Source organism: Lathamus discolor, chromosome 20 (genome assembly GCF_037157495.1).
Source record: "Lathamus discolor isolate bLatDis1 chromosome 20, bLatDis1.hap1, whole genome shotgun sequence".
Lineage (NCBI taxonomy): Eukaryota > Metazoa > Chordata > Aves > Psittaciformes > Psittacidae > Lathamus > Lathamus discolor.
Window position 1 is genome coordinate 5,795,418 of NC_088903.1, and position 12,072 is coordinate 5,807,489.

The 12,072-nt window shown below is 68.8% G+C and overlaps 2 protein-coding genes across 4 annotated transcripts; one reads left to right on the top strand and one right to left on the bottom strand.

The window, feature by feature from the left end:
* Positions 1-904: 904 nt before the first annotated feature.
* On the top strand, positions 905-4,800 carry GRN (granulin precursor). Its single transcript, XM_065699272.1, has 12 exons — positions 905-955; positions 1,579-1,676; positions 1,754-1,831; positions 1,924-2,008; positions 2,106-2,209; positions 2,293-2,434; positions 2,521-2,627; positions 3,117-3,234; positions 3,305-3,402; positions 3,776-4,003; positions 4,280-4,552; positions 4,622-4,800. The coding sequence occupies exons 2-12, from the start codon at positions 1,593-1,595 to the stop codon at positions 4,739-4,741; spliced, it is 1,437 nt and encodes a 478-aa protein (XP_065555344.1). The 5' UTR covers positions 905-955; positions 1,579-1,592; the 3' UTR covers positions 4,742-4,800.
* Positions 4,801-4,853: 53 nt separating this feature from the next.
* FAM171A2 (family with sequence similarity 171 member A2) lies at positions 4,854-11,789 on the bottom strand. Of its 3 annotated transcripts, XM_065699269.1 has the most exons (9): positions 11,643-11,789; positions 8,921-9,148; positions 7,890-7,982; positions 7,654-7,812; positions 7,400-7,576; positions 7,159-7,275; positions 6,878-7,004; positions 5,498-6,766; positions 4,854-5,134 (listed from the first exon to the last, which is right to left on the bottom strand). In XM_065699269.1, the coding sequence occupies exons 1-9, from the start codon at positions 11,740-11,742 to the stop codon at positions 5,080-5,082; spliced, it is 2,325 nt and encodes a 774-aa protein (XP_065555341.1). In that variant the 5' UTR covers positions 11,743-11,789; the 3' UTR covers positions 4,854-5,079. The 3 variants fall into 3 exon arrangements, with proteins under 3 accessions (XP_065555341.1, XP_065555342.1, XP_065555339.1); XM_065699270.1 differs by lacking the exon at positions 7,159-7,275; XM_065699267.1 differs by lacking the exon at positions 11,643-11,789 and having other exon boundaries at positions 8,921-10,007.
* Between the last annotated feature and the right edge of the window lie 283 nt (positions 11,790-12,072).

Here is a 12,072-nt window from a genome sequence, read left to right on the forward strand (position 1 = left end):
AAATACGTGTGCCTCCAGAGCTGCCTCTTCTGCAGTGTGAATCCCAGTCCCTCCTTTACCAGAAGCTACCTGTGCATCCCTCTGGGTTCACACATCTCGCAAGGGCAGCGGCTGCTCTGGGAGAGGGGGACATTGATGAGTAAAAACTCTCCTGCCAGTTCCACACTTGTGAGGGTGAAGGAAAGGCCGCGCTTCCCTTTCCCCGGTCACTGATCACAGGCATTGTCTCTGCTTGTTTAATTCCCTTTTAATGTATTTAAATCCGAGGAAGCAGTTCCTGTACCCGCTAACAGTGCCGTTTGTTCTCTCCCAAACCTGAGGGTCCCCAGGGGCTTGGTGGGGGATTTTTCCTGCCCAGGGAAGAGTCCTGGTCTGCAGCAGATCAGCGACTCTGGGATCCTCCATCCGCTCGCGGCTCTTCCTTCCGGGAATTCTTCCGCACTCGCCCCAGCCTCTGTGGACGTTCCCTCTCCCAACGCCCCATTGCTCACGGAGCAGCCAGCGCCGTTTCCCCAAGGAAATGGGGGGTTGGAAGTGGGTTTGGGGCAGGTTGGGGGGCGTATGTGGGTGGCAGGCTGGGACTGGGAGTTCGGGGAGGCGTGTCGGGAGCCGGAGGAGGGGTTGGGGGGGTCCGGGGGGGTCACGGGACGCTGAGGGTGGTTCGGGCCCAGCACCGGCCCCGGGGCCGCTCGGGGCAGAAGGGGCCAGGGCCCCCCGGGGGGAGACCCGCGCAACTCGTCTCACTCAGCCGGGGGGGGGTGGCGGTGGTCATGTGACCTCTCGTCACGTGACGGGAGCAGGCGGGTTTTCCCGCCCCTTTTCGCCGAGTGGACCAATAGGAAAGGGGCCGATGGGGAGATGAACCAATGGGGAGCAGGGGGTGGGGTTTGCGGCTGGCTGGCACCGGGACCGGGACCGGGATCGGGGTCGGGATCGGGATCGGGAGCAGAAGCAGGTACGGGGGCAGCGGGGGGCACTGGGAGGTTCTGGGGTCTCTGCGAGTCACTGGGTCTGTGGGGGCAGGGGCAGCCGTGGGGGCACTGGGGGGCACTGGGGGGCACTGGGAGCAGTGAGCCCCCTCCCCAGAGCCACCCCCCAGTAAAACTCCCCCAGTGACCGCCCCCTCCCCAGTGACCCCACACGTGTGACAGGGCCCCGCCCCCACAGCTGCGGGGGGTGGAAATCACGTCGGGAAAGAGAAGTGAAAGTGATCCTGGAAGGGGGGGGGGGCAGCCCTTAGCGCCCATCGGTACTGATCGGGGGGGCTGCCCGCCTCTGCCATCCCCCCCGACAGTCTGGGTTCCTGTGCCGTGGGGAGATGTTGTCGGGGTGCTGTGGATGGTGGCTGGGGTGCCAGACACCGCAGCAGCCACACTGGGGGGGGTGGGTGCCCCCCCTGCGCACCCTGGGGTGGGAGAGCCCTGGGTGAGGAGGGGGGAGCTGGGGTTTTTCCAGCATATGGCTGAAAGGGGAAGTGGGACCAGGGAGGGCGGTGCTGGGACACAGACCTGCTGCCCCCCACTTTGTGAGGGGGAAACTGAGGCACGGCTGTGCCGGGGGGTGTTCTGCCACCCGCAGATGCCACCAGCGCCATGAGGACCCTCCTGCTGCTGTGGCTGGTCCTGTCTGGAGCCAGCGCCTGGTGCCGCCATGGGCAGCCGTGTCCCTCCACCCCGGTGAGTGCCCAGGGTGAGGGGGGTCCGGGGGTGCCCAACCACTGGGTGACCCCCCCCATGCATCCCTCTGTCCCCAGGTTCTGCGCGCCAGCAGTGCGGTGCCGTGCCGGGACGGCTCGTCCTGCCCCAGCACAGGCAGCTGCCCGCTGCCAGAGGTGAGTCTCTGCACCGTGCCTCAGTTTCCCCCTTCTCTCTGCCATTCTCAGGGGGCTTTTCCTCCTCATCCACCCCCCTTCTCTCTCCCCAGGGTGTCCCCTGCGCCGATGGCCACCACTGCTGTCCCCGCGGGTCCCGTTGCAGCGCCGATGGTGAATCCTGCATCACGCCCCAAGGTAAGGGGGGGCCACATGTGGGTGGGGATACATGGATGGGCCTGGGGTGGATGGGATGGGACTTGGGGGTCCCTCATCCCGTCCCTACTCTCTGCAGCCCCTCGCGCTGTGCCCTGTCCCGACGGACAGTCCGAGTGTCCCGATGATGCTACCTGCTGCATGACGGCCAGTGGCGCCTGGGGGTGCTGCCCCATGCCACAGGTACGGGGGGACACATGACATGGGGGCATTGGGGGGGGGGGCATCATGTGGTCATCACTGTGACAAGTGTCCGGTGCCCACAGGCCTCGTGCTGTGCTGACAAGGTGCACTGCTGTCCCCATGCCACCGTCTGCGACCTGGCCCACGGGCGCTGCCTCTCACCCACCGGTGACACCCCCATGGGCACCACCTTCCCTGCCTGGAAGCGCCAGCCCCCGGTGTCAGGTGAGGGGTGTCCCCACAGGGTAGAGGGGTGCCCATGGAGGGGGGCATGAAGGGGACACGGTGACGCTGCGTGCATGTTTCCGCAGTCGCACTGCACCAGGTCCTGTGTCCCGACGGCCGCTCTGCCTGTCCCGACGGTGCTACCTGCTGCCAGATGTCCCCGGCGCAGTACGGCTGCTGCCCCCTGCAGAACGTGAGTGACAGCCCCGCGACAGGCACCCTGTGCTGGGTACCCCACACTGGGCACCCTGTGCCGAACACCCTGTGCCAGGCACCCCACGCCACAACAGGCAGCCCCCAGCAGAGACACCCTCCCCCAGTAACACCCCCCCAGTGACCCCAGACCCCCATACCAGACACCCCACACTGAGAATCCTGTGTTGGGCACCCCATATCAGGTACCATGTCCCAAGCACCCCACACTGAGCACCCCATGGCAGCTGCCCCATAGCAGCACCCTGTGCTGGCAGCCCATACTGAACACCCCATGTTGGGTACTCTGTGCTGAGTGCTCCATACCAGGCACCCTGTCCCCATCACCTCATGTCAGACACCCTATGCTGGGCACCCTATGCCCTACCCTGTGCCATGCACACCACACTGTCAGCCCATCCTGTCCCTGTCCCCACTGTGTCATGGTGGAACCCGGGTGCGGTGGCACGGACACAGCTCTCCCCTGCAGGCCGTGTGCTGCAGCGATGGGCAGCACTGCTGCCCTCAGGGCACTGCCTGCGACCTGGAGCGCTCCACATGCACCTCCTTGGGGGGCCAGGAACCCCTCCAGGCATCCCTGCTCAAAGGTGAGGCCTCCCCATGCCCTGCCCTGGCCTGGGGAGGGGACGGCGGCTCTGAGTGTCCCCTTGTCCCCAGCGCGTGATGTGAAGTGTGACGAGGAGACGAGCTGCCCCGATGGGAACACATGCTGCCAGCTCAGCTCGGGGGCATGGGGGTGCTGCCCGCTGGAGGAGGTATGGGGGGGCTGTCCCCAAAGTGTCCCCTGGGTGGGATGAGGGCTCATGTCCCCTGTTCCCCAGAGGGCTCATCCCATGGGGATGGGGAGTGCTGCTGGACCCCCAGTCAACCCCCGTCTGCTAACTGGGACCAGTTTGGGCATCCAGTGGTGAGAGGTGATGAAGGGACAGGAGGCCACTGGGATCCTGTGGGACCTTCTTGTGCCCAGCGCTGGGAGGGTCAAGAGTGATGAGGGGGGTCCCATATCCCCTCACCCCCACCCAAAAGTGTAGATGGAGCCAGGCTGGGATGGGGAGGGAACAGGCAGGAGTAAGCACAGTTTGTCCCTGGGGGGGAGGCCGGGCTCTAACCCTCCCTTTGCCCCCCCAGGCCGTCTGCTGCGCCGACCATGTGCACTGCTGTCCCCAGGGCTACACCTGCGACCCAAGCGCGGGCAGCTGCCTGCAGCAGGGTGGGGGGCGCCGGCCCTGGCTGCGGAAGACCCCGGCGCTGTCGCGGGGTGGGGACGTGCAGTGTGACGAGGAGACGAGCTGTCCCCAGGGCAGCACGTGCTGCCGGCTCAGCTCGGGGGCCTGGGGGTGCTGCCCGCTGGAGCAGGTCTGGGGGGGCTGTACAAGGGGTTGGGGTGGAACGGGGGGGTTTGGGGTGAGACCCTTTGGGGACAGGCAGAGCTGGGAGGGGGGAGACAGGGACATAGGACACCCCCACCTTCATCAGTGCTCTTCCATGGGGGCTTTGTGGGCACCTTGGGGACAGGGCCCAGCACAGTCCCTGGGGCTGGGGGTACATGAGGTTGGGGGGTGTCCCGGGCCAACACCCCTTGGTCCCTACTATGCCTGGGACCCCCATTGACTCCCCCTTTGCCCCCCTCAGGCTGTGTGCTGCAGGGACCACCAGCACTGCTGCCCCTGGGGCTACACCTGCAACGTGGCCACCCAGAGCTGTGAGAAGCTCCTGACGCGCGCCCTGCTGCTGGGAGCACCCACGTCCCCCCCCCGGGCACCCACCCCCCGGCCTGCCCCCCAGCGCGCTGCTGGCACCAGCCCTGCTGCCGCGGTGCCCTGCGGCGCTGCCCTCTCCTGCCGCGGCGGGCACCGGTGCTGCCGCACCCGGGGGGGCTCCTGGGGGTGCTGCCCCTTCACCCAGGTTCGTGTCGGGTCATGGGGGGGGGGTCGGGGTGCCGTCACTCCCTCCTCACTCCGTGTCTCTCCATAGGGCTCCTGCTGCTCCGATGGCCGTCACTGCTGCCCTGTGGGGTCCCGCTGCACCGGGGGGGGCTGGGGGTGCAGCCCCCAGCGCTGGGACCTGCCTGCACCCCGCAGGGTGCTGCTGTGAGGGTGCCGGCCCCCCCCCAGACAAGTGCCACCACCTCAATAAATGGTTTCTAGGACAAACCCCTCCCCTGGTTCTGTGCGGGGGGAAACTGAGGCAGGAAGCAGAGGCGAGGGGGGGTCATCTCTCTTTAATATATTAATGCCATGTAATGCAGCAGCTCCCTGGCCAGGGGGGCAGGTAGTGCCGGGGGGTCCCCATGTTCCCCCCACTGCCCACCCAGCCCCTGCTAGCCCCTCTTCATCCTCGCCATGTAGAAAACATTTAGAAACACGATTAAAATCCAAAGCCAAGGAGGGAGGGGGGAGGTTTGGGGAGAGGCAGTGCCCCCCCCTCAGCTCCTACGGCAGCTTCGAGGCACCGGTGGCCCGGGGGGCACTGCTGCCCCCCCCTGTCCTGCAGGGGCACAAGAGGGAACATGGCTTAGGGGGTGTGAGGGACATAAGAGTTCTCCCACCACCCCCCCCCAACATGCAGGGTGTGAATGGCAATGTCGGGGGGGGCACAGGGGCAGCAGGACCCCATGTGCCGGTGGCACAGCGGTCCCCAGGACATTGGATGTGGTGACCCGGGCTGGTCCCTTTGCAGGCACAGTGGGCAGGGGATGAGGGCAAGGAGCAGGGGCAGGGTGGGATGACGGGGGTGGGATGCTCCGGGGCTCTATGGCTGGGGGGTTGGCGGAGGGACGGGGCAGTGATGGCCATGGCGGCGGTGGCTGGCACAGACGGGGCGGCTGCAGCAGGGCCCCCCCGCACTCACTTGACGTTGAAGACCATGAGCGGCCGCTCCTCCCGCTTCTGCCAGGGGCTTTTCCTGTCGCCGCCGTCGTCCCCCCCCTCGCCCGCCTCCACCAGCGCCTCCTCCTCGGGGCTGGTCAGCGAGTCCCGGGGGGGTTCACTGGCGCTGCTGCGGCCGCTGCCCCCCCCGCGCCGCCCCCCCCCGCCGCCGCCCGCCTCCAGCAGCGGGGCCAAGGAGCTGTCCTCGGGAGAGGCAGTGGCCGCGGCGGGGGGGGGCCGGGACCCTGCGTCCTCCCCCCCCACCGCAGCCCCGACGGCCCTCGGGAGGCGCGGGGGGGGCCCCGCGGGGCCGGAGCCCCGCTCCCCGCCCTGCAGGTCGATGTAGGAATGTCGGACCTGCGAGGAGCGGCCGTCCAAGGAGACGAACCAGGCCCGGGGTGGGGGCGGCCCCCCCAGTTCTAAGAGCTGCTGCCCCGCCAGCGCCTGCAGCTCCCCGTTGAGCTGCGCCACCGCCGACCCGTCCAGCAGCACCGGGATGGCCACTGAGCCGCTCACCGGCTGCGGCGCGCGGGCGCCCGCCCAGTTCTCCCCTTCCTCAAACCCTTGCGCGGAGGATGGGGGGGGCGGGGGGGCGGCTGTGGGCCCCCCCGTCGACCCGGGCCCCCCATCGTTTTCAGGGGGACCCTCTGGTTCTCCAGGGGCCAGGCGCATGTACCGGGCGGGGATGAGGAGGGTGGGCATCACGCCCCGGTACACGTCCTCCGGACCCCCACAGAGGAGGAGGGGAGCGGGGGGGGCCATGGAGGGCGGGCGGGGGGGCGGCTCGGGCAGAGGGTGCTCCGCGGGCTGCCCCCCGTAACGGGCGAACACAGGGGGCGAGGGGGGCCGGGGGGCGAAGGCGGGGGCCCCCCGGGGGTGCTCATCCGGCGGCTGCAGCCCGTCCACTGAGCGGGCAGCCCGGAGGCCGAAGGCTTCCCCGGGGCGCCCGTAGTCCTCCGGGGCGGGGGGCTGGCGGCGGCGGGGGGGGGCCAAGGTCCCGCCGGGGGTGCGGGGCCCTGCGCGGAGCTGGGGAGCGGGGCCCGGCGGTTGGAAGAAGTCCGGGCGGGCCGTGGGGGCCGCGCCGGGGGTCGGCACGTCCGTGTCCCCCCCCGAGGAGGCCGTTTCGAGGTGGCTGCCGCCGCAGAGCAGGTCCAGCTGGGACACGGAGGTGGCCTGGTCCCTGCGCGCCACGTCCAGCGGCCCCGGCAGCGGCAGCTTGCGGTGCTGTGCCCGCGGCTTCAGGCACCGCCGCCTGCGGGGACACGGGGCAGGGGTCACCCCATGGGAGGAGGGGGCTCCGGCCAGAGATAGGGCACCCCCAGCCGTGTTGGGGACCCCGGGGGTGCGGAGCGGGGCTGCTGACCTGCAGTAGTAGATGAGGAGGCAGAGGAGGATGAGGACAAGCAGGGCCAGCGCACCCAGGATGGTGAGGAGGAAGATGGTGTGGTAGGTAGTGATGTCCGTCACCCCCGCCGCCATTGCCACCAGCCCTGGGGAGAGCAGGGACACATGGGACACCCCCCATGAAAGCCCCCTGGGGCCTGCACCCACCAGCACCCCAGGGATGGGTGTCCCCAATCCCCGCTCCACAAGACAGCCCATCCCCAGCGCCATGGCTGGGGGCACCCATGGGTGTCACCCTACCTGTGCTGGGAGAGGGCAGAGCTGCTGCCCAGTATCCCAACTGGGAGGAGACAAAAGTCCAGTAGAGATGCCGGCCTTCCTTACGGATCAGCCCCGTCCCATTACGGACCCACAGCCCTGCAGGGACACACATCCACCCCCCACAGCGGGCTGAGACACCCAAACTTACCACTCCCATCCCCATCCCCATCCCCATCCAGCGCCGGGTCAACCCCTGCCACCCCCTTCAAGCAGCACTCACCGCTCTTGGGGTCGAACCTCCAGGCTGGCACGCTGGTGGCCACCACGGGGGCAGCGTCGGCAGCCAAGGGGACGCAGAGCTCTATGGGGCCGGCCAGCGGCACCTCGGTCCCGTTGCCGGCGTAGAGGTGGACGCTGAGGGCCACCACGGGCGCCAGCTCCAGCCAGGTGGCATTGGCTAAGGGGACAACGGATGCTCACACGGGGGCACCTCATGGTCCTGCCCCACCCCGACCCCCTGGTGCCCCCCCGTACCGCTGCTGTCCTGCTCGGCCCCCAGGAAGGCCGGGAAGGCGCGGGTCAGGCCGGGGCCGGAGGCTGCGGTGAGGGACGCGCCGAGCTGGCTGTAGGTGGAGCTGCGGGGCAGGCGCGCTGCCCGGCGTGGAAACTGCGCCCACGGCTGCCCACGGCCACCTTGGGGACACACAAGGTGGGTGGCAGCACCCAGGGGTGATGGGAGACATCCCCGTCCCTCCAGTGCCAGCGCTCACCTGGGGAGCCCAGGAGGATCTGCACCAGGTCCTCGTACAGGATGAGGGTGGCCGGGCGCTCCGGGAGCAGGTAGAGGCTGATGGAGGCGTAGACTGCAAGGACGGGGGTGATGGGGACCACAAAAACATCCCATATATACCCCATCCCTGTACCTCCATCCTTGTGCACACCCACCCCTGTGCACGCCTTCACTGCACCCCCAAGCCCTGCACCCCCATCCCTGTGCATCCCCATCCCTGCACCCCATCCCTGTGCACCCCATCACTGCACCCCCCATCCCTGCACCCCATCCCTGTGCACCCCGTCACTGCGCACCCCCCATCCCTGCACCCCCATCCCTGTGCACTGCATCTCTGTGCACCCCATCCCTGCAACTCCATCCCTGTGCACCCCCATCCCTGCGCACCCCATCACTGCACCCCCCATCCCTGCACCCCAATCCCTGTGCATCTCCATCCCTGCACCCCCATCCCTGTGCACCGCATCCCTGTGCACCCCATTCCTGTAATTCCATCCCTGTGCGGCCCCATCCCTGCACCCCACCCCTGCTCCCCCATGAGGGCTCCCACGTGTCCCCCCCCAGCAAGGTGACCCCATCGATGTCATCCCGCGCTTCCCCCCGCCTCACTGGCCCTGGGGACAAGGGCTGGAGCCCAGCCCAGCCTCAGCATGGGGATACTCTGGGGGCACCAGGACACGGCCACCCTCTTCCAAAGGGGCCAGACCCCCCCCAAACACCTCTCCATGAAGGACTGCTTATCCCCAAATCCCTCTGGGGTCCCCATTAAGGGACCAGGAAAAGACAGGGATCCCCAGGAAGGAACTAGGGCTTCTCCATATGAGCCACCCAATGAGACATTGAGGTCCCCCAGTAAAGCATTGGGGTCCCCAAACAGTGCCCAGAGTCCCGTCCAATAGAGGACTGTACCCCCTGATAAGGGCCCAGTAAAGAGACGGGGTCCCCATCACCCCCAGCCCGCCCCCCACCCCATGCGGCACTCGGGACCCGCACGAGGCCGCGGGCACTCACGCGGCAGCTTGTGGACGCGCCAGGGCACGGAGGCGGTGACGTGGCCGCGGCGGGCGGCGGTGACCAGCAGCCAGGAGCCCAGGCGGTAGGACACGGGCAGCGCGGCGCAGCCCTCGTGGTCGGTGGCACCGGCTGCCAGCGAGCTGCGGTTGCTCAGCACCTCCAGCGCGGCCTGAGCCAGCGGCACCAGCGTCCCACTCTCATACACCTGCACCCGCAGCACCACCTCTGCGGGACACGGGCACGTGTGGGCATGGGGCCCCCCGGAGCACGGCACCACCCCACCACCCGTCCTGCTGGACCACGGACATCGTCCCAGCACGTGGTAGGACCCATTCCCAGCGCAATGGTGGGACCCATCCTGGTGGACCATGGCCATCACCTTGGTGGGTCATGGCCATCATCCCGGCAGGGTGGTGGGACCCATCCTGGTGGCCGATGGTCACCACCCTGGTTTACGGGATGGGCACCATTCCAGCAGCATGGTAGGGCTCAAAATGGTGGGACCCATCTTCATGGGTCATGGGCACAACCTCACCAGGTGGTAGAACTCACTCCCTGCAAATGGTAGGACCCATCCAAGTGGGTCTTGGCCACCACCTTAGTGGGTCTTGGCCTTCATCCCCGCGGGGTGGTGGAACCCATCTTCATGGGTCATAGGCACCGTCCCAGCAGGTGGTGGGACCCATTCTCAGCACAATGGTGGGACTCATCCCAGCAAGTCATGGCCACCACCTTCGTGGGTCATGGGCACCATCCTGGCAGGGAGGTGGGACCTATGTCCACAGAGATGGGTCCCACCATCCTCCTGGGATGATGGCTATGACGCACCAGGGTGGGACCCGTATCAATGGAAGAGTGGGATTCATCCTGGTGGGTCATGGCCACCGTGCTGGTGTGTCAGGGGCCCTACCCCACTGAGGTCACTGGTGCCACCCCAGCAGGCAGCAGGCCCCTCGCTGGCAGGTTTGTGTCATCATCCTTGTGGGCATCACCTCTGAGCCCCTCTCTTGGCCCATCCTGTGCTGCCCTTGAAGCGGGTGGATGGGGTTCACTGCTGTGCCCACAAGTGGGTGCACCCAGCCATGCCCCCCCCACTCCCCCCCACCAGAGCCCACCAAGGCCCATTCCCCCCCCACTCAGGGTGCAACTCACACATGTCACAAGCTCGGGGGGTCTCTACCCCGCTGGGCCCCAGGGCCGGGTCCCCCAGGGCAGTTCCTGGTGCAGGGCAGGGCGGGGGGGGGGACCCCGCTCACCCCTGTGGCCCCGGTGCCCCCCCCATGCTGGCACCATCCTGCGCATGATCCCAGCACATCCCTGGCATCTGGCCCAGCTCCGGCGCCGTCACCCTGGCAACGACCTCCTTCATCCCATGGCCCTGGGCGCTTCCGGGACCCCGTGTTCCCCCCAGCAGCATCCTGCACCCCAAAACCCCTTCACACCACTGGGCAACCCCATCCCTATCCTGCCTCCCCCACCCCAGCCCAGATGTTGCCCAGATGTGGTGATGGGTGAGGGGTGGAATTTGCAGCAGCTGCTTTGGCGATGTGCTGGGGGGGTTGGACACGGGGGTGTCCCCACACAGCAGGGACAGCCGGGGGGCAGGAATGTCCCCATGACCACACATGGCCACCCACAGCTGCCCACAACAGCCGGCACCAGCGGCCACCCCACTGATGTCCCCCGGAGCATGGGGGGCACGGGCACAGCCTCCCCCCTCCCTACTCTCTGTCCCCCCCCCCATTGCCAAGGGGACCCCAGAGGGTGGCACAGCCACCACAGGCACACTGGCCCCCAGCACCTCCCAGCATTACCCCACGGTGCCAAGGTGGGGGGGGAGGGTGCCCTGCATCCTGTCACTGAGGCCACCCCATAGGGATGGGTGATGCCACCAGGAGAGCTGAGCCAACACCGGCAGGATGGGGCCAGGGCCGTGCCGGGTCGGGGAGCTCCTCACCCCACTGACACCACCTCGCCCCCCAGCACACCTCGAGGAGGGTCTGGGGTGCACGCGAGGGTCATGGGGAGCCACAGGGACCCCAAAGAGCGATGCTGCACCCCTAGGCCCACCCTGCAAAAGGGTAACACCCACACCCTGCCCCCCAGTCCTGCACCTCTGCTGCTGCTCAGGGCCCACCCCCCCCCATCATCCTGCACTCCCCAGCCCTGTCCACACCCCCACCCACCATCATGCACCCCATCGCCCGGACCTCCACCCAACCTCCTGCACCCCCACGCTCTGCCCAGGACTCCCACACACACCGTGTTACACCCCTGGCATTGCCCAAGGACCCCCCCCCCCTGCACCCCTAATCTCTATCCATGCCCCCCCAGCCACCGTCATGCACCCCATGGCCTAAGACACCCCCCCCCACCCTCCAGCATCTCCAATCTCTGCCCACAACTCCCCCACCATCATGAACCCCGTCACCAGGGCCCCCCCCTGCACGCCGTCACCGGGGCTCCCCCCACCCTCCTGCACCCCCAATCTCCATCCACGAGCCCCCCTCCCCATCTCTACGCCTGGCACTGCCCAACAACCCCCCCCCCCGCACCCCCTCCTGCACCCCAGCTCCCCGCCAGCCCCCCATATGCCGGTGGCCGGAACCGGGCGGTCAGCGGGGGGGGGCAGAGGGACAGACGGACGGACAGCGGGGGCTGGGGGGGGCGGGCGGGCGGGGATGGGGCCGGGGCCGCCGCACACAAAGGCCGCTCTCACCGTGCGCTCCCGGCTCCGCCGCGCCCCGCGCCCGCCGCCCGCCCGCGGCCACCAGCAGCAGCAGCACCGGCAGCGGCGGCAGGAGGCGGCGGGGCCGCATGGTCGCTCCGCGCCGTTACCCCGCCATGCCCGGCCCGCCCGGCCCGGCCCGCTCCGCCCGCCGCCGCCGCCGCGGGGACCGGGCTCCACCTGCCGGAGCCGCCGGGCACGGCCGCAGCCCCGGTACCGGCACCGCCCCCGGCACCGCCCCGGACCCCAGCAACATCCCCGGGGCCGGCCCTGGGCACCGGCGGCGCGGCACGGACCCCGGGAGAGGCAGCAGCAGCGCGGCACTGACCCTGGCACCGCCCTGAACCCTGGGACCGGGACTCGGTCCCGCCGTGGCCCCACCAAGGCTGTCCCCGGTGCCGGCCCTCACACCCCAACTTCC